This window comes from Balaenoptera ricei, chromosome 3, assembly GCF_028023285.1.
Source record: "Balaenoptera ricei isolate mBalRic1 chromosome 3, mBalRic1.hap2, whole genome shotgun sequence".
Lineage (NCBI taxonomy): Eukaryota > Metazoa > Chordata > Mammalia > Artiodactyla > Balaenopteridae > Balaenoptera > Balaenoptera ricei.
In genome coordinates this window covers 168,861,208-168,884,530 of record NC_082641.1, presented here as the reverse complement: position 1 = coordinate 168,884,530, position 23,323 = coordinate 168,861,208, and the positions used below count along the sequence as shown (strand labels likewise).

The window sequence follows — 23,323 nt, the reverse complement described above, 5'->3', positions numbered from 1 at the left end:
AGTCAAGTGGATTAAAGTGTTACGGAGCTCTGTCCGCCACAGCAACAGTCAGCTCTACCCACCACCAGAGCCTCCCATCAAGCCTCTTAGATAGCCTCAACCACCAGAGGGCAGACAGCAGAAGCAAGAAAAACTACAATCCTGCAGCCTGTGGACCAAAACCCACAGTTACAGAAAGATAGACAAGATGAAAAGGCAGAGGGCTATATATCAGATGAAGGAACAAGAAAAAACCCCAGAAAAACAACTAAATGAAGTGGAGATAGGCAACCTTCCAGAAAAAGAATTCAGAATAATGATAGTGAAGATGATCCAGGACCTCGGAATAAGAATGGAGGCAAAGATTGAGAAGATGCAAGAAATGATTAACGAAGACCTAGAAGAATTAAAGAACAAACAAACAGAGATGACCAATACAATAACTGAAATGAAAACTACACTAGAAGGAATCAATAGCAGAATAACTGAGGCAGAAGAATGGATAAGTGACCTGGAAGACAGAATGGTGGAATTCACTGCTGCGGAACAGACTAAAGAAAAAAGAATGAAAAGAAATGAAGACAGCCTAAGAGACCTCTGGGACAACATTAAACGCAACAACATTCGCATTATAGGGGTCCCAGAAGGAGAAGAGAGAGAGAAAGGGCCAGAGAAAATATTTGAAGAGATTATAGTCGAAAACTTCCCTAACATGGGAAAGGAAATAGCCACCCAAGTCCAGGAAGTGCAGAGAGTCCCATACAGGATAATCCCAAGGAGAAACACGCCGAGACACATAGTAATCAAAACGGCAAAAATTAAAGACAAAGAAAAATTATTGAAAGCAGCAAGGGAAAAACGACAAATAACATACAAGGGAACTCCCATAAGGTTAACAGCTGATTTCTCAGCAGAAACTCTACAAGCCAGAAGGGAGTGGCATGATATACTTAAAGTGATGAAAGGGAAGAACCTACAACCAAGATTACTCTACCCGGCAAGGATCTCATTTAGATTGGATGGAGAAATCAAAAGCTTTACAGACAAGCAAAAGCTAAGAGAATTCAGCACCACCAAACCAGCTCTACAACAAATGCTAAAGGAACTTCTCTAAGTGGGAAACACAAGAGAAGAAAAGGACCTACAAAAACAAACCCAAAACAATTAAGAAAATGGTCATAGGAACATACATATCGATAATTACCTTAAACGTGAATGGATTAAATGCTCCAACCAAAAGACACAGGCTTGCTGAATGGATACAAAAACAAGACCCATATATATGCTGTCTACAAGAGACCCACTTTAGACCTAGGGACACATACAGACTGAAAGTGAGGGGATGGAAAAAGATATTTCATGCAAATGGAAATCAAAAGAAAGCTGGAGTAGCTATACTCATATCAGATAAAATAGACTTTAAAGTAAAGAATGTTACAAGAGACAAAGAAGGACACTACATAATGATCAAGGGATCAATCCAAGAAGAAGGTATAACAATTATAAATATATATGCACCCAACATAGGAGCACCTCAATACATAAGGCAACTGCTAACAGCCATAAAAGAGGAAATTGACAGTAACACAATAATAGTGGGGGACTTTAACACCTCACTTACACCAATGGACAGATCATCCAAAATGAAAATAAATAAGGAAACAGAAGCTTTAAATGACACAATAGACCAGATAGATTTAATTGATATTTATAGGACATTCCATCCAAAAACAGCAGATTACACGTTCTTCTCAAGTGCGCACGGAACATTCTCCAGGATAGATCACATCTTGGGTCACAAATCAAGCCTCAGTAAATTTAAGAAAATTGAAATCATATCAAGCATCTTTTCTGACCACAATGCTATGAGATTAGAAATGAATTACAGGGAAAAAAACGTAAAAAAGACAAACACATGGAGGCTAAACAGTACGTTACTAAATAACCAAGAGATCACTGAAGAAATCAAAGAAGAAATAAAAAAATACCTAGAGACAAATGACAATGAAAACACGACAACCCAAAACCTATGGGATGCAGCAAAAGCAGTTCTAAGAGGGAAGTTTATAGCTATACAAGCCTACTTAAAGAAACAAGAAAAATCTCAAGTAAACAATCTAACCTTACACCTAAAGAAACTAGAGAAAGAAGAACAAACAAAACCCAAAGTTAGCAGAAGGAAAGAAATCATAAAGATCAGAGCGGAAATAAATGAAATAGAAACAAAGAAAACAATAGCAAAGATCAATAAAACTAAAAGTTGGTTCTTTGAGAAGATAAACAAAATTGATAAGCCATTAGCCAGACTCATCAAGAAATAGAGGGAGAGGACTCAAATCAATAAAATCAGAAATGAAAAAGGAGAAGTTACAACAGACACCGCAGAAATACAAAGCATCCTAAGAGACTACTACAAGCAACTTTATGCCAATAAAATGGACAACCTGGAAGAAATGGACAAATTCTTAGAAAGGTATAACCTTCCAAGACTGAACCAGGAAGAAACAGAAAATATGAACAGACCAATCACAAGCAATGAAATTGAAACTGTGATTAAAAATCTTCCAACAAACAAAAGTCCAGGACCAGATGGCTTCACAGGTGAATTCTATCAAACATTTAGAAAAGAGCTAACACCTATCCTTCTCAAACTCTTCCAAAAAATTGCAGAGGAAGGAACACTCCCAAACTCATTCTATGAGGCCACCATCACCCTGATACCAAAACCAGACAAAGACACTACAAAGAAAGAAAATTACAGACCGATATCACTGATGAATATAGATGCAAAAATTCTCATCAAAATACTAGCAAACAGAATCCAACAACACATTAAAAGGATCATACACCATGATCAAGTGGGATTTATCCCAGGGATGCAAGGATTCTTCAATATATGCAAATCAATCAATGTGATACACCATATTAACAAACTGAAGAAGAAAAACCATATGATCATCTCAATAGATGCAGAAAAAGCTTTTGACAAAATTCAACACCCATTTATGATAAAAACTCTCCAGAAAGTGGGCATAGAGGGAACCTACCTCAACATAATAAAGGTCATATATGACAAACCCACAGCAAACATCATTCTCAATGGTGAAAAACTGAAAGCATTTCCTCTAAGATCAGGAACGAGACAAGGATGTCCACTCTCACCACTATTATTCAACATAGTTCTGGAAGTCTTAGCCATGGCAATCAGAAAAGAAAAAGAAATAAAAGGAATACAAATTGGAAAAGAAGAAGTAAAACTGTCACTGTTTGCAGATGACATGATATTATACATAGAGAATCCTAAAACTGCCACCAGAAAACTGCTAGAGCTAATTAATGAATATGGTAAAGTTGCAGGATACAAAATTAATGCACAGAAATCTCTTGCATTCCTATACACTAATGATGAAAAATCTGAAAGAGAAATTATGGAAACACTCCCATTTACCATTGCAACAAAAAGAATAAAATACCTAGGAATAAACCTACCTAGGGAGACAAAAGACCTGTATGCAGAAAACTATAAGACACTGATGAAAGAAATTAAAGATGATACCAACAGATGGAGAGATATACCATGTTCTTGGATTGGAAGAATCAACATTGTGAAAATGACTATACTACCCAAAGCAATCTACAGATTCAATGCAATCCCTATCAAATTACCAATGGCATTTTTTACGGAACTAGAACAAATCATCTTAAAATGTGTATGGAGACACAAAAGACCCCGAATAGCCAAAGCAGTCTTGAGGGAAAAAAACGGAGCTGGAGGAATCAGACTCCCTGACTTCAGACTATACTACAAAGCTACAGTAATCAAGACAATATGGTACTGGCACAAAAACAGAAACATAGATCAATGGAACAAGATAGAAAGCCCAGAGATAAACCCACGCACCTATGCTCAACTAATCTATGACAAAGGAGGCAAAGATATACAATGGAGAAAAGACAGTCTCTTCAATAAGTGGTGCTGGGAAAATTGGACAGCTACATGTAAAAGAATGAAATTAGAATACTCCCTAACACCATACACAAAAATAAACTCAAAATGGATTCGAGACCTAAATGTAAGACTGGACACTATAAAACTCTTAGAGGAAAACATAGGAAGAACACTCTTTGACATAAATCACAGCAAGATCTTTTTTGATCCACCTCCTAGAGTAATGGAAATAAAAACAAAAATAAACAAATGGGACCTAATGAAACTTCAAAGCTTTTGCACAGCAAAGGAAACCATAAACAAGACGAAAAGACAACCCTCAGAATGGGAGAAAATATTTGCAAATGAATCAATGGACAAAGGATTAATCTCCAAAATATATAAACAGCTCATTCAGCTCAATGTTAAAGAAACAAACACCCCAATCCAAAAATGGGCAGAAGACCTAAATAGACATTTCTCCAAAGAAGACATACAGACGGCCACGAAGCACATGAAAAGATGCTCAACATCACTAATCATTAGAGAAATGCAAATCAAAACTACAATGAGGTATCACCTCACACCAGTTAGAATGGGCATCATCAGAAAATCTACAAACAACAAATGCTGGAGAGGGTGTGGAGAAAAGGGAACCCTCTTGCACTGTTGGTGGGAATGTAAATTGATACAGCCACTATGGAGAACAATATGGAGGTTCCTTAAAAAACTAAAAATAGAATTACCATATGACCCAGCAATCCCACTACTGGGCATATACCCAGAGAAAACCGTAATTCAAAAAGACACATGCACCCGAATGTTCATTGCAGCACTATTTACAATAGCCAGGTCATGGAAGCAACCTAAATGCCCATCAACAGACGAATGGATAAAGAAGTTGTGGTACATATATACAATGGAATATTACTCAGCCATAAAAAGGAACGAAATTGAGTCATTTGTTGAGACGTGGATGGATCTAGAGACTGTCATACAGAGTGAAGTAAGTCAGAAAGAGAAAAAAAAATATCGTATATTAACGCATGTATGTGGAACCTAGAAAAATGGTACAGATGAGCCAGTTTGCAGGGCAGAGGTTGAGACACAGATGTAGAGAACGGACATATGGACACCAAGGGGGGAAAACTGCGATGGGGCGGGTATGGTGTTGTGCTGAATTGGGCGATTGGGATTGACATGTATACACTGATGTGTATAAAATTGATGCCTAATAAGAACCTGCAGTATAAAAAAACAAACAAACAAAACAACTAATACTAAACTTTCATTGGGTTATTTGTATGGAAATATGTTAATATAAATGTTTCAGACATTACATGAAATTTCTAAAAATCTTATATGTTCTGGTATAATGTTATAAGTAATAATCCTAGTTATTACTTTAAAATGTATATCTCAGAAATAACTAATTTTCTTGTCAACTGCATTATTATGAACTTTCATCAAATCTTTAACCGTGGTCATTTTTAAGTCTTTTGTCATTTACAGACAGTTCTGGGTGTACTCTGATGATTTTGCAAATATGTTCCTATAAAAGGGTTTCATCTTCAAGAAATTCATGGAAAAGACTCTGACAAGTACAGGTTTCTGGTAACTGACTGTACTGCTGAACTGAATGAATAAGCATTTTCAGAACTCTAATGAAAAACTGATGAACTCATAAAAGTGCTAACAAAAGATCAAGATGAAAAAAAAATGAATTACATGGGACTGAGTGAACTGATGAGGATGAGTATAATTTTTGTGACTTTCTGTCTGAATTAAAAAAAAAAAAAATCCCACAAGGACTCAGAGGCAAAGAATATACAAATCAATTTTCACTGCAAAGTAAAGGAGCTGTTACAGTGGAGGATTACTGGACTGAATGTCAATATTATGACATAGTATGAGTGTGTTTCATGTTTGGTAATTGCAATCATTGTTGCTTTTGTTGTGGTCATCCATGTACAATGCTTGGTGTCAGTCTATTTATCTCTTGTAAAAATAAAATACAGTGTGTGTGTGTGTGAAAAAAAAAAAAAAGAAAGAAAAATATTTTTAAAAAAGAAGAAAAAGCCCCATTAACTTAGCAGGTGGTTACTGAGCAGCTTCTAAGTGCCACACACCATTCTAGTGTCACAGAGACACAGATGAGGTCCCTACCCACACAGCAGGAAGGAGAAAGTGAGACACCACACGACACCATACTCACACATGCAAACACACACATATACACCATCGGCAGTGGCAGGTGCCTTGTGGTGACTTAAACTAGAGTGGTAACTAGAAGGCTTATTAGCGTTTGCATGTCTCTAAGGTGACATCAAAGCTGAGATCGGAATGACACGGAGAAGTCAGGCAGGAAGAGATCTGAAGAGAGTAAATATTTAGGCAGAGGAAGCAGCCAGTGCAAAGGCCCTGAGTGAGAACACCCTTGGTTATTATTTATTTATTTATTTATTTTTGCCGTGCCGCACAGCATGTGGGATCCTAGTTCCCTGACCAGGGATTGAACCCTCACCCCCTGCAGTGGAAGTGCAGAGTTGTAACTACTGGACCGCCAGGAAGTCCCCATTCTGGGCTTTTTTGTTTTTTTTTTAAATTATTAGCACCTTTAATTATTATTTATTAATTTATTTATTTTGTCTGTGTTGTGTCTTCGTTTCTGTGCGAGGGCTTCCTCTAGTTGCGGCAAGCGGGGGCCACTCTTCATCGCGGCGCGCGGGCCTCTCACTATCGTGGCCTCTCTTGTTGCGGAGCACAGGCTCCAGATGCGCAGGCTCAGTAGCTGTGGCGCACGGGCCCAGTTGCTCTGCGGCATGTGGGATCTTCCCAGACCAGGGCTCGAACCCGTGTCCCCTGCATTGGCAGGCAGATTCTCAACCACTGCGCCATCAGGGAAGCCCCCCACTCTGGGCTTTTTAAGAGACTAGGATGCTGTAGAATAAGGGGTGAGGGAGAGAGCCATGCGGTTAAGTTGGAGAGGCAAGTGGGGCTGACTGGAAGAGCCTTGTAGTCAGGGGAATGACTCTGGCTTTTGCTCACCTGTGATGGAAACTGTGGTCGGCAGAGGAATGGTCCCCAAAGATGTCCACATGTTAATCCTCAGAACCACTTACAAGGGAAAAAGAACTCTGCAGATGATTAATGTTAAGGACTTTTAGGTGGGAAGATTAACTTGGATTATACAGATGGGCCCAATCTAATCATGTGTCTTTAAAAAAAAAAATTGAAGTATAGTTGATTTACATTTAATCATGTGTCCTTAAAAGTGGACAAACTCTCCCAGCTGTGGTCAGTGAAAGAGATGCAACGACATAGGGTCAGAGACACTACATTGTGGGCTTTGAAGATGGAGGCACTGCGAGCCAAGGAATGCAGGCGGCCTCGACAGGCTGGAAAAGGCAAGGGAGTGGACTCTCCTTCAGAGCCTCCAGAAGGAATGCCCTGCTAACGCCTTGATTTTAGCCCAATGAGAGCCCAATGTTGGACTTGGAACCTACAGAAATGGAAGATTACAAATTTGTATTTTTTAAGCCACTAAGTCTGCGGTCATTTGTCACAGTTGGCAATAGTAATAGAAAACTAATACAGGAAGCAATGGAGGATTTTACAGAGCGGTTTTCACGCGACATGTATTGCATTTTTATTAGCGCTGATTTCTTTGAGATGTAATTCACACACCATGAAGTTCACACTTAAGTATACATACAATTCAGTCACTTTTAGTAAACTCATGACGTGCCAACTATCACCACCTAATTCCAGGACATTTTCATCACCCCAAGAAGAAACCCTGTTCACATTAGTAGTCATTCCACATTTCCCCCTCCTCCCACTCAGCAACCACTAACCTGCCTCTACAGATTTGTGTGGACATTTCATATAAATGGAAATCATACAGTATGTGGTCTTTTGTGACTGGCTTCTTTCACACAGCATGCTTTCATGGTTCATCCAAGATGTGGTGTGTCATTGCTTCATTCCTTTTTATGGTCAACTAATACTCCACTGTTTGAATATATTTTATCTATTCATCAGTTGATGGACAGTTGGGTTATTTCCACCTTTTGGCTATTATGAATGATCCTGCTATGAACATGCATGTACAAGTTTTTGTGTGAGCATATGCCTAGGGAGAAAGGCTGGGTCATATGTTAACTCTATGCTTAACTTTTTAAGGAAATGTCAAACTTTTGCAAAGTGGCTGCACCATTTTACATTTCCATCAGCAACTTATGACATGTCCAATTTCTCCACATCCTTGTCAACACTTGCTACTGTCTTTTTTTATTATAGCCACCCCTGTGGGTGTGAGGTGGTATCTCACTGTGGTTTTGATTTGCATTTGTTTAATGGCTAATGATGTTGCACATCTTTTCATGTGTTTATCAGCTATTCTTTATTTTTATTTTTTTTTCTGGGGTATTTTTGTCTTTTTTTTTTTAATATTTATTGGAGTATAGTTGATTTACAATGTTGTGTTTCTTTCAAGTGTACAGCAAGCCATTCTTCTTTAGAAAAACACCTGTTCAAATCCTTTGTTCATTTTTAAATTGGGCTATTTGTTTTTTTATTGTTAAGTTGTAAGAAAGAGTTCCTTACATATTCTGGATACTAGACACTAATCAGATATATGATTTGCGAATCTTTTCTCCCATTCTGTGAGTTGTCTTTTGACCTTCTTTATAGTGTCCTTTGAAGCACAAAAGTTTTTCATTTTGATGAAATCAAATTTATCTATTTTTTTCTTTTGTTGCTTGTGCTTTAGGGGTCATATCTAAGAAGCCATGGAGTAATTCAGGGTTACAAATGTTTATGCCTATATTTTCAACTAATATGCCTATATTTTCAACTAATAGTTTTTTTTATAGGATTAGCTCTTACACTTAGATGTTTCATCCATTTGAGTTAATTTTTGTACAAGGTGTAAGCTAAGGGTCCAACTTCATTCTTTTGCATGTGGAGATCCAGTTTTACCAGCACCATTTGTGGAAGAGACTTTTCTTTCCCCATTGAATGGTTTTGACACTCTTGTCAAAAGTTAGTTGACCATAGATGTGTCGGTTTATTTCTGCACTTTCAGTTCTATTCCATTGATCTATTTGTCTATCCTTAAGCAAACTGCATTTTATTTTATTTTTTTTTCTGCTAAAATAATAACTTTAATGGAAGATATAAGACAAAAAAATTAGATAAGATTTGGTACAGTATATAACACCAGCAGGGTACAGTGCCAAATTAAGAACAGAAAAAAGGTCTTTAGAAGATAGCAGGTTCTAATATGTATATGTATAACTGTTTCAATTTGTGTACACCTGAAACTAACACATATTGTAAATCAACTATACTCCAATAAAAATTTTTTTAAAAAAGGATAGTAGGTTCTAGCTATTTATCAAACTCTATAAACTTATAAGTAAAGCCTTACCAAATTAGTGTACCAGAGGTACCAAATTAGTATACCAAAGGAATGGGATTTAGAAAGACTGCATTTCTTTTTTGAAATTCAAAGCATCTCTAGGAACTAGAAAAGTTATTTTACAGATGACTACACTAAAATTTTAAACAACAACAAATGACCTACTAAGGCAACGTAAATATGTTTCAAGGCTAGAAAAACTATCCCCATACTTTCCTGACATCACTCTAAACATAAGAATTGCAGTATGCTAAAATCTCAAAGCTAATATATTAAACATATTTGATATTTGGGGCTTTCTGAAATTATTTTTAGAATTTTACTTTACAAGTGGGAAATGCACTTTTAATTTTTTAATGACATTTTCCTCCTAGAGATAGAATGTAGACATTTATATCTTTTCAGAGCAAAAAAGTCATCAAAATAGGAGACTAGCATAGTATCAGCCTACAGATAATGGTTACACATGCATGTGTCTTTATTAGTTTCCTAACCATCAGGAATTTATTTCAAACAAGGCTCTCTAAGCCTTCATTATTTATATGCAAAATCCAGAGAAAACCAGTGTATCAAATTATGATTTAGTGGTCACAATCAGGGAAAATGATACTCTTCCCTGTGAAGAAATACATGTCAGTCGTTGCAGAGGCAATTTAGACCTCTTTTATTGTCTGTTATCCAGGACAAACCTTTGCCAATATCTAATTACCCACGGAATCAAATTTAAATAAGATAAAGTATTAGAAGGTAGCCCATATGATGGGTATAATTTAGATTATCTTAGCCTAAATTTATCTTTTGCTCCTCAATAAAGCACACTGACTCAGATATATGTTCCACAGATGATATGCTTTTTCTTAGTCAGTGCAGAAATATAATTTGTACATCCTGAAAATATCTTTATCTGTCTATCCATGAAGAAAAGCTTCCTCTTATTTGCCTCTGTCTTGTTTTGAATATATAATTCAGAGGTTTACAAACTTTTCCAATGACTGTATTTCAGCATGTGTTTCATCAGGAAACATTTGAAAGGATGTTTTTACTTTACTATTTGAAATTCATTGTTGCTTAAGTTAGTAGTAGTGGGCAGTTTTCCTGTAGAGAGCAATTCCAAACACAATGAGTAGATGTCTGCTGGCTCTAATCAATAGGTTGTACCTCTTGTCCTTTCCCTATATTTGACCACACACTATTCTGTTGTCCATGGCCTCACGCAAATCAAATTGGTCCTTTCTTCCCACCCCTCCCAAAAGGCCAAAACGGTTCAATGGCTAAGTTTTAAATAAGATTTATAACTGCCTGCAATAATCTTTTGAAGTTTTCTTACTAGAATGAATCATGAGTTTTAGGAGAGTTTCTGATTTAGTTGAAGGGCGGGGAGCAACAAGCAATAGTCACAGTATTTTTAAACAGTATAACAATTCAGTGAAGATTATACGTCAACTGATGTTGCCCTGTTTTCTCAGTTTTAAATGATTTTTTTTTTAATTGCTAGGGAACAGGTTTAGACACAGGAAATAAAATACAGGCCAGTCCATTATTTACATGTTCTTCATCTTGGCCATGAGGTCTTCCAAGCTTTCACCAGAATCTTCCACTGTTACTTCAGGTACAGAATCTTCTTGCTTTTGGGGAACTGTATATGCCACTGTAATTCCTTCAGGTAAGTCACGAATTGGACCTGAAGAATTTTTCAGTTCCTCTTCTGAAACCTCAGATGCCAACTCAATACCCCACTCATTGTCGTCATGTATTATCTCTTCCTCTTCTTAAACAACCTCCTGTGTGGGCAGTGCTGCTACCTTTTTCTTATATTCTTCCTGTTGCTTCCTACAATTTCTGTCATCACACTGAGGATTTGGTTTCATGGACATAGTAGAGAAAAAATCCTGCATTGCATTGTATCCAAGGTAAAAACTAACAGTACCAAAATTTAACAGAAACTTTAACACATTTTGTACCAAGATCCCAGCAACCACTCCCATAGCGGTAGGAAGACTGGCTGCACAAACACCTTCTCGTTTCAGAGTCTTCTCATCAATATGTACAGCAACTACAAGCGGTGGCGCACACGCAAAACAAGCAGGTTCTCCAGGAATTATGAGCTGTATATGCCCTGAAACTGCATTTTCACTGACCCCAGACTCCATCCATGTTTGTCCAAGCTCATTACAAGCTGTATTTATTGTCACTCGAGCTTCAAAATTGTCCACGCAGCTAAGAATTAGGTCAACAGGTTTTCCTTCTTCTAATCCACCATTACTTATTCTATTCATGAAACGTTCAAAGTTTTCTACTGTGGTTATATTGTAGTTGTGTACTTCGAAAAGAACATCAGGATTAATGTTCCTCAAAGTATGTTCTGCTGCTTGAACTTTACTTAATCCTGCTTGATGAGGTTGGAAGAAAAGTCTATTCATATTGGCCAGTTTCATCTTGTCATAGTCAAAGAGTAGCAACTTACCAATGCCACGTCTTGTCAGCATTTCAGCAGTCACACTGCCAACTCCACCAACACCTACTATTGCTACAGCAAAGGTACGGATTTTCTCATAGTCGCTTACAATTCCCATTTGTTTCAATGCCATCAGGCGGCGTCTCCGCCGCTCCCGCGGACCTCTCAGTCCAAACTGCATTTTAAAAAGATCACTGTGGCTGCTCTCTGGAGACTGGGCTGGAAGGCAAATATGGAACCAAAGATACCAATCTGGAGGCTGTTACAGCTGGAATAGTCCAGAAATGCTGTTGGCTTAGTTTAGAGTTATGGTAGTAGACATAAAAAGTAGATAGATCTTTGGTTTGGGGAACGGAATCAACAGGAACTCCTGATAAACTGGTGTAGGGTTTTAGGGAAAGAGGAGGTGCAAGGATAACTACTAGCTTTAGGTCTGAGCAACTGGATGGATGGAAATATCATCAACTTCAACAGCGGAGACTGGAGGGCAGCAGGTTTGGGGGAGGAGGGTCTGGAAAGGAGGGTTGTGCTTTGATCAGGTTTCACCTGAGATCCCTATGAGCTACCCAAGAGGAGGTATCAGGTAGGCAGCTGGCACACGGACGTGGACTCAAGGCTGGAGATAAACAATATAAAGATGGAGTCCTGGGCATAGAGATGGCACTTTAAGCCACAAGACTTGAGGGAATCACTATAGGAGAATGTAGATAGAGAGCGGCCCAGGCCCCAGGTTTAGGCATCTGTACTTGTAGAGGTCAAGCAGATGAAAAATCCTGCAGAAGAGACTGGGACCCAACCTGCCAGTGGGGAGGAACCAAGAACAGTTTCAAAGAGAGAAGAGTAATCTGTGAGAAATGCTTCTGAGAGGTGAAGTGGGAGAAGAGACCTTGGATTTAGCAACATGGAGGTCACTGGTGACTCAGCAGAGTGAGAAGGCTGGGAGAAGGTGGGTGGAGGAGGGAGAGGAAGTGGAAGTAGCAAACACAAACTCTTTGACACTTGATCCCAAAAGAAAGTAAAGAAATGTAGCAAGTGCTAAAAGAAAGGGTGTGTATTAATCATGTTTAAAATGTTCTATCTTTTATGATGCTTTGACATCCTGGGGCAGGGAGAGACTGCCCTTCCCAGAGCTAACTAAATCCAGATATAGCAAACAACTTGCCTGAGAGCGTGCCTTTCATATGCAAACTCAAATCCAAAGGCCACACTCCCAATACCTCTTTTATCTAACTCTCAGCACCAGTCAAGATGCTCCCCCCCCCCCCCCCCCCCCCCCCCCGCTTCCCTGGTGGTACAGTGGTTAAGAATCCACCTGCCAATGCAGAGGACACAGGTTCGAGCCCTGGTCCAGGAAGAGCCCACATGCCATGGAGCAACTAAGCCCGTGTGCCACAACTACCGAGCCTGCACGCCTAGATCCTGTGCACCACAACAAAGAGTAGCCCCTGCTTGCCGCAACTAGAGAAAGCCCGTGTGCAGCAACAAAGACCCAACTCAGCCAAAAATAAATAAATAAATAAATAGATAGATAAATAAATTTATTAAAAAAAAAAAAAAAGATGCCCCCAGACCTAGGACTTCCCTGGTAGTCCAATGGTTAAGACTCCATGCTCCCAATGCAGGGGGCCTGGGTTTGATCCCTGGTCAGGGAACTAGATCTCACATGCCACAATGAAGAAGATCCCATGGGCCGCAACTAAGACCCAGCCCAGCCCAAAAGAACAAAAAAAAAGATGCCCCCAGCCCTAAATCACCCCAGGGCCAGGTACCAGATAAAAAGAGACCAACTCTATTGCCCAGAGCCTGCTGAAATTATTGAAACTATCCAATCCTAAACTTGCTCAAACTGTCTACCCTGCCTCGCCCTTTCCTTCCCATGGAAATCACAATAAAGGCTCCAGGCCATTCTGTCCCCTTACTTCTTCTGCCTCCCAAAGGACTTCCCAGTGTGGTGCTTCCCCATGTGGGCCTGCCTCCTCCTCTCAGGAATTTCAAGTGATAAACTCTTCTTTCAAAGTTGTCTCTGTCTTTCTTCTTACCTGATTAAAACAAATCCCAGGTACAAATCAACACAGGGAGAGTCAAGGGAGGTTTTCATTTCTTTGTGTGTTTTTAAAGATACGAGACACTAGCACATGTCTATATGTCCAAGAGCCAGTCTAGGGAGGGGATTTGATAATGCAAGAGAGAGACTGAGGATAACTGCAATCTCAACGGTGTGTTCACCGTTGATGAACAACTTTGATGAGTACTATGCCGTTATTTTAACATTTACTGTTATTATTATTTTAAGTCCTGTCATCCAAGCATTCATTATTAAAAGATGCTATCAAGGAAAGAAAATATACCTGAAAATCAGTAACTTCATGATGGAAGTAAAATATGATTAACACCATGAGAAAGGTTAAACATCTGCCACAACTCACTATACTGTTAATCTATGGGAGAATGTCCTCATTTCCAAATGCCTTCCAAATTCATCATGCGCCCCTGTGGGATGCCTTTCAAAAGGCTAGGGTTGGGGTGCAGAACTCAGATACACGTTTCTGAATCCCAAATATGAAAATGTTAATGGGGGATGAGATTTGGTGCTCTGTAAAGCTGAACCCAAACGTTAGTCTTTCTTATACAGTACACAGTAATTGATCACACAGGATATTATGCCAAAATGTTTTCCTTCCATAAAAGCAGTTATTATCATTAATGAAAATGGCCTCCGGTTAGAGCTTGTTATCCTCTGTAAATATAATTCTAAAAATACAAGGAAAGAGGGGCTTCCCTGGTGGCTCAGTGGTTAAGGACCTGCCTGCCAATGCAGGGGACACGGGTTCAAGCCCTGGTCCGGGAAGATCCCACATGCCGCGGAGCAACTAAGTCCGTGTGCCACAACTACTGAGCCTGCGCTCTAGAGTCCGTGAGCCACAACTACTGAGCCTGCGTGCCACAACTACTGAAGCCCGCACACCTAGAGCCCGTACTCCACAACAAGAGAAGCCACCGCAACGAGAAGCCTGCACACCGCAATGAAGAGTAGCCCCCGCTCCCCGCAACTAGAGAAAGCCCGCGCACAGCAACAAAGATCCAATGCAACCAAAAATAAATAATAAATAAACAGATTAAAAAAAGAATACAAGGAAAGAGAATGAAGCCGGCTGCTCTGCTTCTTAAAGGGGATTCTAGGAATGATTATTCCCAGGTCAGTTTCCTGCTTATAAAACATCTTACTTTAGATACAGTATAAAGCACCTTTGAATGAATACAAAGTAACTTCACAGAATGTTTTTGTGGTTTATTATGAAAAGTAAACAAATGTCTAACCTTTGAGCATGTTCTTGGCCTAGAGGTGATCAAGCAGCTGACAGCAAACCATCAGTGATTACATAAAGTACGACAGACCACATCATTCATCAAAGGGGATGAACTAATTTCTGTGACAGACACATCCTAAGGTGACCCCCACTGAGTATAATCCTCTCTCCTTGAGTTTGGGCAGAATCTGTGACTTGCAAAGTGGCAAAAGTGATGGTATATCGTCTCGCCCGTGGTTATGTTACATTACGACTCCACCTTAGTGGACTGGGGAACGTCACCTGTTGGCCTTGAAGCCAGCTGCCATGTTGTGAGAGGGCCAGTAATGGGGAACTGCAGGCAGCCTCTTGGAGCTGAGAGCAGACCCCCAGCTGACAGCCAGCAAGAAAACAAGAACTTCAGTCCTGCAACTGCAAGCAACAGTTTTGCCAACAACCCTGTGAGACTGGAAGATGACCCTGAGCTTCAGATAGGAACACAGATCAGCCAACACCTTGACCGAAGTCTTGTGAGACCCCCGAGCAGAGGACCCAGCTCAGCTGTGCCCAGATTCCTGCCTGTGGAAACTGAGATCAGTTTTAACTGTTTTAAGCTGTTAGGTTTGTGGTAATTTGTTACATAGCAACAGATAGCTGAGATAACTGAACAGATTGTAAGGCAGTGAATGGGGACTGTGGGGAGAAAAAGAAGGTCTGTGCTCACACCTTTAGCAAGTACGTTACGTGTTCTATGCAACCAAGTATCTGCATTAAAACAAAACAAAATGTTAATGTTTATGAGGAAGCAAAATTCCAATGAATGAAAAATCATAAATCTTTTAAATAAATAAAAGAAACTTCCGAGGATAATCTAAATTAAAAAACAAATCTGCGAATATCCTTTTAAAACCAATGCTAAACAAAACCAATCTGTAACAAAACTATTGAGAGTCACACAGAATCATGCCAGAAAATGAAAGCATACAGCTTTATCATCCTCCAACCCCACTTATTCAATATTTATAGGACAAACATTTATTGAGGCACTAGTATATACCGGTCACTGTATAAGGAGAAAGGAATGTGGGAATGAATAGAACGTAAGTCACATCCTGGCTTCTGCCAACAGTGTACTTATAGCTTCTAATTTTAGCTGTAATTTACTTTTCCAAATTATGGAAAAATCTGCTTTCCTGAACAAGGTATTATTTTATTATATTTATTTATTTTGGAGGTATTTATTTATTTACTTATTTTTTACTCAAGTATAGTTGACTTACAATGTTACATTAGTTTCAGGTGTACACCATAGTAATTCAATATTTGTATAGCTTATACTCCAAACAAAGTTATTATAAAATATTGACTATATTCCCTGTGCTGTACATTACATCCTTGTAACTTACTTATTTTATACCTAGTAGTTTGTACCTTTTAACCCCCTTCACCTATTTAGCCTCTCCCCCAGCCCTCTCCCCCCTGGCAACCACTAGTTTGTTCTCTGTATCTGTGAGAGATTTCTGTTCTGTTTGTTTGCTTGTTTCATTTTTTAGATTTCACGTATTAGTGAAAACATACACTATTTGTCTTTTTCTGTCTGACTTATTTCCTGAGCAAGGTATCATTTTAAATTACTGAGGAATTTGATTTAGAGATATATTCAGAGATCTTATCCTTTAGAATAAGATACTTCTTGACAAAGCTTCCCTGAGAGCGACAATGATTCTAATACCCCAACAAAAGATGAAATCAAATCCCCTTAATTATTCTCGTTTCTAGAAGGACTGTTTTAGCTGACAAATCCAGTCAACAATATTATGCACCGCCTGGAGACAGACCTAGGTAAAGAACAAAAATTAGAAGACATGTTTCCTACCCTGAGGAAATAAAATCTTGATGGAAAACCTAGAAATTCACAGAGGATGCCAAACTCCAGAAAGGAATGCAGCCCAGGAGGCAGATGCCCTGGCATTTTAAAATAAGCTTCTTTGTAAAAGTAAAACTGGGAAGAATCAAACTGTCGTGGGTACCATCAGTCATCTGTAGAGTCATTCTAAAAGCAAACCTACAAACAATGAAACAAAAACAGCTAAGTAAATGGGGGTTGAGAATACGTACTGATACCCAAGTTCAACGATAGAAATTATTACAGTTATTTTAGCAAAATGAAGCCTTGGATCAGGAGGTAGTTTTGGCACCAGGAAACAAGGAAAATTATTTAATACAACACAAGAAAAACTCTGCAGGATTTGAATGAAAGTGCAACCTTTAAATGGAATAAATTTAAGCCTGTGAAAAGCTCATTACGATGTCCTTATTTCCTAATTTGCCCATGGATTGGTCACAATCAACACTACTGTTAAATTTCTTACTCAAAACCACAGAGAGATGAAAATCTCTCTCCTGGGCAAAAGGTGAAATGGCTTCTCACTGCCTGCTCCAAAAAACTCAAACCCCTTAGCAAGGCATTCGAGGCTCTTCACCAGAGTCCTGCTGACCTTCTCCCTCCTCCGGACTTGGGGAAGTCCTACTCCTCTGTCTAGTCCAAGACTCTAATGGGTTGGCCTGTCCTAGCCTGGATTTCTTACTCCCTCCTTTCTTCCGTTTAAAGCATTTACCACGCCTGGCCCGGGCATGATGAGGGCCTCAACTTACTCATTTCAGAAATTCCAGGCCAGCACCATACTTGGCACACTAACTGAGCAAAGATCTGTTGAACTGAACTGAAGGAAAGGTAGAGGCTAGAGATGTGACACTAGCAGAGTAGAAACGAAGAGTTTGAAGGCAGAGCTCTGACGTCTCTAGACTTCAGTGGGGCAAGTGGAGAATCAAAAACTAGGGTGAGAACTGCTAGGTTCCACAGTCAAAGAAGGGAGCAGAAGCCAGAGGCGCACAGGGCTCGGCTGGGGGCCCCTCTTCTTGGTCTCGGTTCTAGGGCCGAGCCCACAGGGGGCACTCATCCACTCTAGGAATGAAGGGAAAATATTAAGGGGTTTAATAGTGCTACATGACAAGAGAGACAATCAAAAAGGATGATGGCCAAGACACTAGATTTGGGGAATTCCCCGGCGGTTCAGTGGTTAGGACTTGTCTCTTTCACCACCTGGGCCTGGGTTCAATCCCTGGTAGGGGAACTAAGATCACGCAAGCCACACGGTGAGGCAAAAAACAAACAAACAAACAAACAAAAAACCCACAAAAAACCAACACCAAAAAAGACACTAGATTTGGGCAGGAGGAAGTGATGAATAAAGGAGAAAGCTGCTTTAATGAGAAATAAGAGCAGGGGCCTTTAAACCACTGGAGGGCTCAATCTGAAAGAGAAATGAGTGTCTCAAGACATTTCTGAAGAATGGATGGTAGAGAGGAGCTAATGACTATTGAACTTTCTTCTGATCCAGGACCAATACTTTAGAAAGGCTGGAGTACTTTGAGAAGTACTTAAACAAGGAACAGAATAAACACCATGCTCACCTTGCCTGCGCCCGCCCGGAGCCAGCGATCCTTCACGCACCCAGCATCCAGTGAGACGCGCTGCGCACCGACGGAGCAGACATGGGCAGAGCGATGGTGGCCAGGCTCGGACTGGGGCTGCTGCTTCTGGCACTGCTCTTACCTACGCAGATTTATTCAAATCAAACAACTGTTGTAACACCTTCAAGTAATTCCTCCCAGCATACCTCAGCTGCCCCCAATCCAGCGAATGCCACCACCAAGGCAAGTGACGGTGCTCTGCAGTCAACAGCCAGTCTCTTGGTGATCTCGGTCTCCCTTCTACATCTCTACTGTTAAGAGACTCAGGCCAAGAAACATCTATACTTCCCCATCCTCTAAACCCAATTCAGATGGCATCCAGACATCCAGTGTGACAAGGGAAAAAAAAACAGGTCTTCATTGAATGAATCTGCTAGTTCCACACCTTATTTTATTGACAGAAACTGTTGAGGATCCCAAATTTGATTGGTTTGAAGAGCATGTGAAGGGTTTGACTAGATGATGAATGCCAATATTAAATCTGCTGGAGTTTCCTGTACAAGATGAAGAGAGACAACATCCAAAATTAGTTAAGAGGTGATTTCCTTAAATGTGGCTTAAGAAGTATGGACACATAAAACTCTACCTTGAAAGTGAGAATAGATTTTATCTTACCTAGAGATAAAGAATGGGATGTGGAACAGAGATTCAGTTTTCATTTGTTCATTAAATTTATAAGGCCATAAAACAATGAGGTAAAACAAAGCTTCTGTGATTCTATTTATATGTACATTAGAAGGAACTTCCAGGTGTTACTGTAAATCCTCAGTGTGTTGTTTCAGCAGTACTAATTTAACGCTGATGTACTCTAGAGAAAATTTTATGTTAAGCTATTGCTGTTCTCTTGGGAACTGAACTCTTTCCCTTGGGGTTTGGGTTTGACATTGCATTTGAATTTTTATATAGTCATTGATATGTATCAGGGCAATGATGGATTGGAATCTACCCCAAATCCAAGCATAATGAGTACATTTTGCTTATATACTTATCAACTATTCTTATTCAAAAAGAGCAGTAGATTCATTTAGCTAAACAGATAACAAAGAGTAGAATTACATTTATCTCAACTAATTTCAAAATGCTTTTTATTTCTGCATATGTCGAATACTTTTTACAATTTAAAAAATGATCTGTTTTGAAGGTAAGATTGACAAATCTTGAAACTAAAAAGGCAAATATGTGAAGGAGCTAAACATTTGGCAAGGGAAGACTGGAAGCTTGCTTACATTAAATTCAGAAAAACTTTTATACTCTTTTCTGTAAATACTTCTTTTTAAACTGAATCGGAATAGCCACATTTGGAACACTTTATGTTATCATTCAATATTTTTAGATAGTTAGAACCTGGTCCTAAGCCTAAAGTGGGCTTGATTTTGGAAAGTAGATCTTTTCACAACTGCCTTGATGCACAGAAACCTTTTTAAAAATAGACACTCCCTAAAGTCTTTTGTTCGCATGGTCACACACTGATGCTTAGATGTTCCGAAATCTAATATGGCCACAGTAGTCTTGATGACCAAAGTCATTTTTTTTCCATCTTTAGAAATCTACACTGGAACAACCATATCCAACAGATCTCAAGCTACTGTCTGTGTGAATGAACATTCTCTTTTGTTTCATACCTGAATGCTGTACATCTATTTTGGATTGTATATTGTGTTTGTGTATTTATGCTTTGATTCATAGTAACTTCTCTTGTTATGGAATTGATTTGCATTAAACACAAACTGTAAATAAAAAACAAAACAAAACAAAACAAAAAACACCATGCTCACTCCTTGCTTGGCAAGGAGTTCAAGGCCATGCTCGATTGTATAGCAGCTAAAGCAGGCAGTCACCCCACTGAGTCCCCCCTTGAAGGCCGTGCCCTCCACTCATGCCTGATAGAACCACACTGCATGCTTTCCTGTTCCGTGCCTTCCCTGCACACGTGCTTGCCCCAGCCTGGAATGCCGTGCCTTCTCGGCCTAGGCAAAGCCTCTCATCCAGGTCACAGTCATCTCCTAGGGGGGGTGCTTCTGTCCCCCCAAGCCTGACTTCAGCTGGATTCTAGTGTCCCATGGTACACATTCCACAAGCTCTCATCTTGCTGACAGGTAGTCTCCCTTGCCCTGGCTGATTGATACCTCATCACCCTCTTTCCGGTTGCCCCTGCACTGCACTCTCCAGCGTCTGCCTCTCCTGAACTGTGAGTTTTTGGGACTCACTGCTGCATCCCCAGACCTGGCACAAAAGGAAGGTTTACTGAGCAAATGAGATTAAATTAGTGAGAACGAACTTTAAAAAACATCTTCTGAAGCCTTAGTCCAACTTTCCAATCTGCCACGGCACCGGATCACCTCCGAGCTCCTCTGAGCCGGAAGTGATGTCATGTCCTAGTGAGCCCGTGGGAGCTCTGGCAAGAGCAGGGAGGGCAGCAAGTCAGCACCAGAGTTCAAGAGAACCAGGCCAAGTCTCCATCCAACCACCCCCTAGTTGTCTAACCTCAGGCAAGTTCTTACTCAGGTCCAACTCCTCATCTAGAAACTCAGCGAAACCACCCACTTCCTAGGGTTACTGGGAGGCTTAAATGAGAGAAAAAAATCATGGTTGTCATTGTCATCAACCACTGTATTCTGACAGAGGCACTCGGTAACTGTCACTTAAATGACTGAGTGATACCTGCTCACTTATGAAACTTTTCTGAAACATTCTGCATATTGCTTTACATATTGATAAAACCACTTCAAAAGGGATTTTGCTGTGATCCTAGATAGCTTCAGGAAATTGTTTTAAAACCAACAAAATCGGGACTTCCCTGGTGGCACAGTGGTTAAGAATCCGCCTGCCAGTGCAGGGGAGATGGGTTCTATCCCTGTTCTGGGAAGATCCCACATGCTGCGGAGCAACTAAGCCCGTGAACCACAACTACTGAGCCCGTGTGCCACAACTACTGAAGCCCACGTGCCTAAAGCCTGTGCTCTGTGAGAGAAGCCACTGCAATGAGAAGCCCACGCACCACAACGAAGAGTAGTCCCCGCTCAATGCAACTAGAGAAAGCCCGCATGCAGCAATGAAGACCCAATACAGCAAAAAATAAAATAAAATAATAAAAAATCCAACAAAATCCAACTCTTAGGAAAAGCACACCAAGGACAGCAAGACTTTCCTTTGGCACTAGACAAAGCCAAGCTAAGCATGTTAACCCAGGAGCAGAGCTAAAGCCTGCAAGCAGTCTAAGAACACAGACTGCCAGGCACCAAGTTGACTGGTATCTACAGAACCTCCTTAAGGGTGATGAAAAAGAAAATTTCAGCTCTGAAATTTTACTTCCCGGCTTTGGACTAATAGATCCTCTCATGCTAATGCTATCTGGCTTTAGGAAATTCCAAACCATAAATTCCTCTTCTGACCCCTTGCATTCTTTGATGGGCGTGCTGAAAGCTCAATGCTCTCTGACATGCATTAATGTACGTACTTCTAGAGGTCTGTGTTTCCATATTTAGTATCCCAGAGGTACCAAGACGAGGGGCACACCATTCACTTGACAGTACATGCCTTGCCATTTGAGTAAGTTTTAAGGATAGTCAAACTTATGTCATCATCTCCTTTTAATATTCGGAATTTAATCCATATTCCAGGAAAAGGCTGCAGAAATACTGGAGGAATGAAGAAAGTCAGGCAAATTTTGACTAGTAGAAAATACCTAACAAGTCATACATGTAAAAATCAAATTTAAAAAAAGTTCAGAGAAATCTTTTCTTCCTAAGGAAAGCTATGGAGGCCCTAATTACAGTATCTATTATGTTGCCCAAAGGCCAACCTCTAAATATACTCTTTTTAGTTTCAGGTTCACCACCGCATATGCCATATAGCTTACTCTTAACACATGTATAATAGTGACCATTCTCCATCATATTTTTATTCGTTATATGTAAAGTTTTTTTGCCCTAAAAACCTTATTACCATTTCCCAATGGTCATTTTCTACTACACTCAAGTTCTACAGACTAATGCAAAGTTGAGCTATGGTTTTATAGACCATGTAAAGGAAATATAGAAACAACCCTGGGACTTCTAAAACTTGATTTCCTTAGACTGAAAATGTAAACAGATTCTGCCCCCTGCATTGGGAGTGCAGAGTCTTACCCACTGGACCACCAGGGAAGTCCCTGAATGTTTAATTAAATTAATTTATTTATTTTTGGCTGCGTTGGGTCTTTGTTGCTGCACGCAGGCTTTCTCTAGTTGTGGTGAACAGGGGCTGCTCTTCGTTGTGGTGAGCAGGCTTCTCACTGCTGTGACTTCTTTAGCTGCGGAGCACGGGCTCTAGGCGTGCGGGCTTCAGTAGTTGCAGCACACGGGCTTAGTAGTTGAGGCACTTGGGCCTAGAGAGCACGGGCTTCAGTAGAGGTGCGTGGGCTCAGTTATTGCGGCGTGCAGGCTCTAGGGCATGTGGGCTTCAGTAGTTGTGGCTCGTGGGCTCTAGAACGCAGGCTCAGTAGTTGTGTCGTACAGTCTTAGTTGCTCTGCAGCATGTGGGATCTTCCTGGACCAGGGATCAAACCCATGTCCTCTGCATTGGCAGGCGGATTCTTAACCACTGCGCCACCAGGGAAGTCCCCTGAATGTTTATTTTAATTCATTTTAATTTACAGAGACACATGGCAAGTGGCTACCACATTGGACAGTGTAGCTCTCTAGAGCATCTTCATGCCCTTGCAAGCAAAAGGTCAA

At 40.1% G+C, this 23,323-nt stretch overlaps 1 protein-coding gene across 1 annotated transcript; it reads right to left on the bottom strand.

Moving 5' to 3' along the window:
• Positions 1-10,792: 10,792 nt before the first annotated feature.
• On the bottom strand, positions 10,793-18,954 carry LOC132362886 (ubiquitin-like modifier-activating enzyme 5). The gene is given in 2 exon segments (XM_059918015.1): positions 10,793-12,006; positions 18,549-18,954. A coding segment is annotated over 1 exon segment (1,095 nt). The 5' UTR covers positions 11,969-12,006; positions 18,549-18,954; the 3' UTR covers positions 10,793-10,873.
• Positions 18,955-23,323: the final 4,369 nt, after the last annotated feature.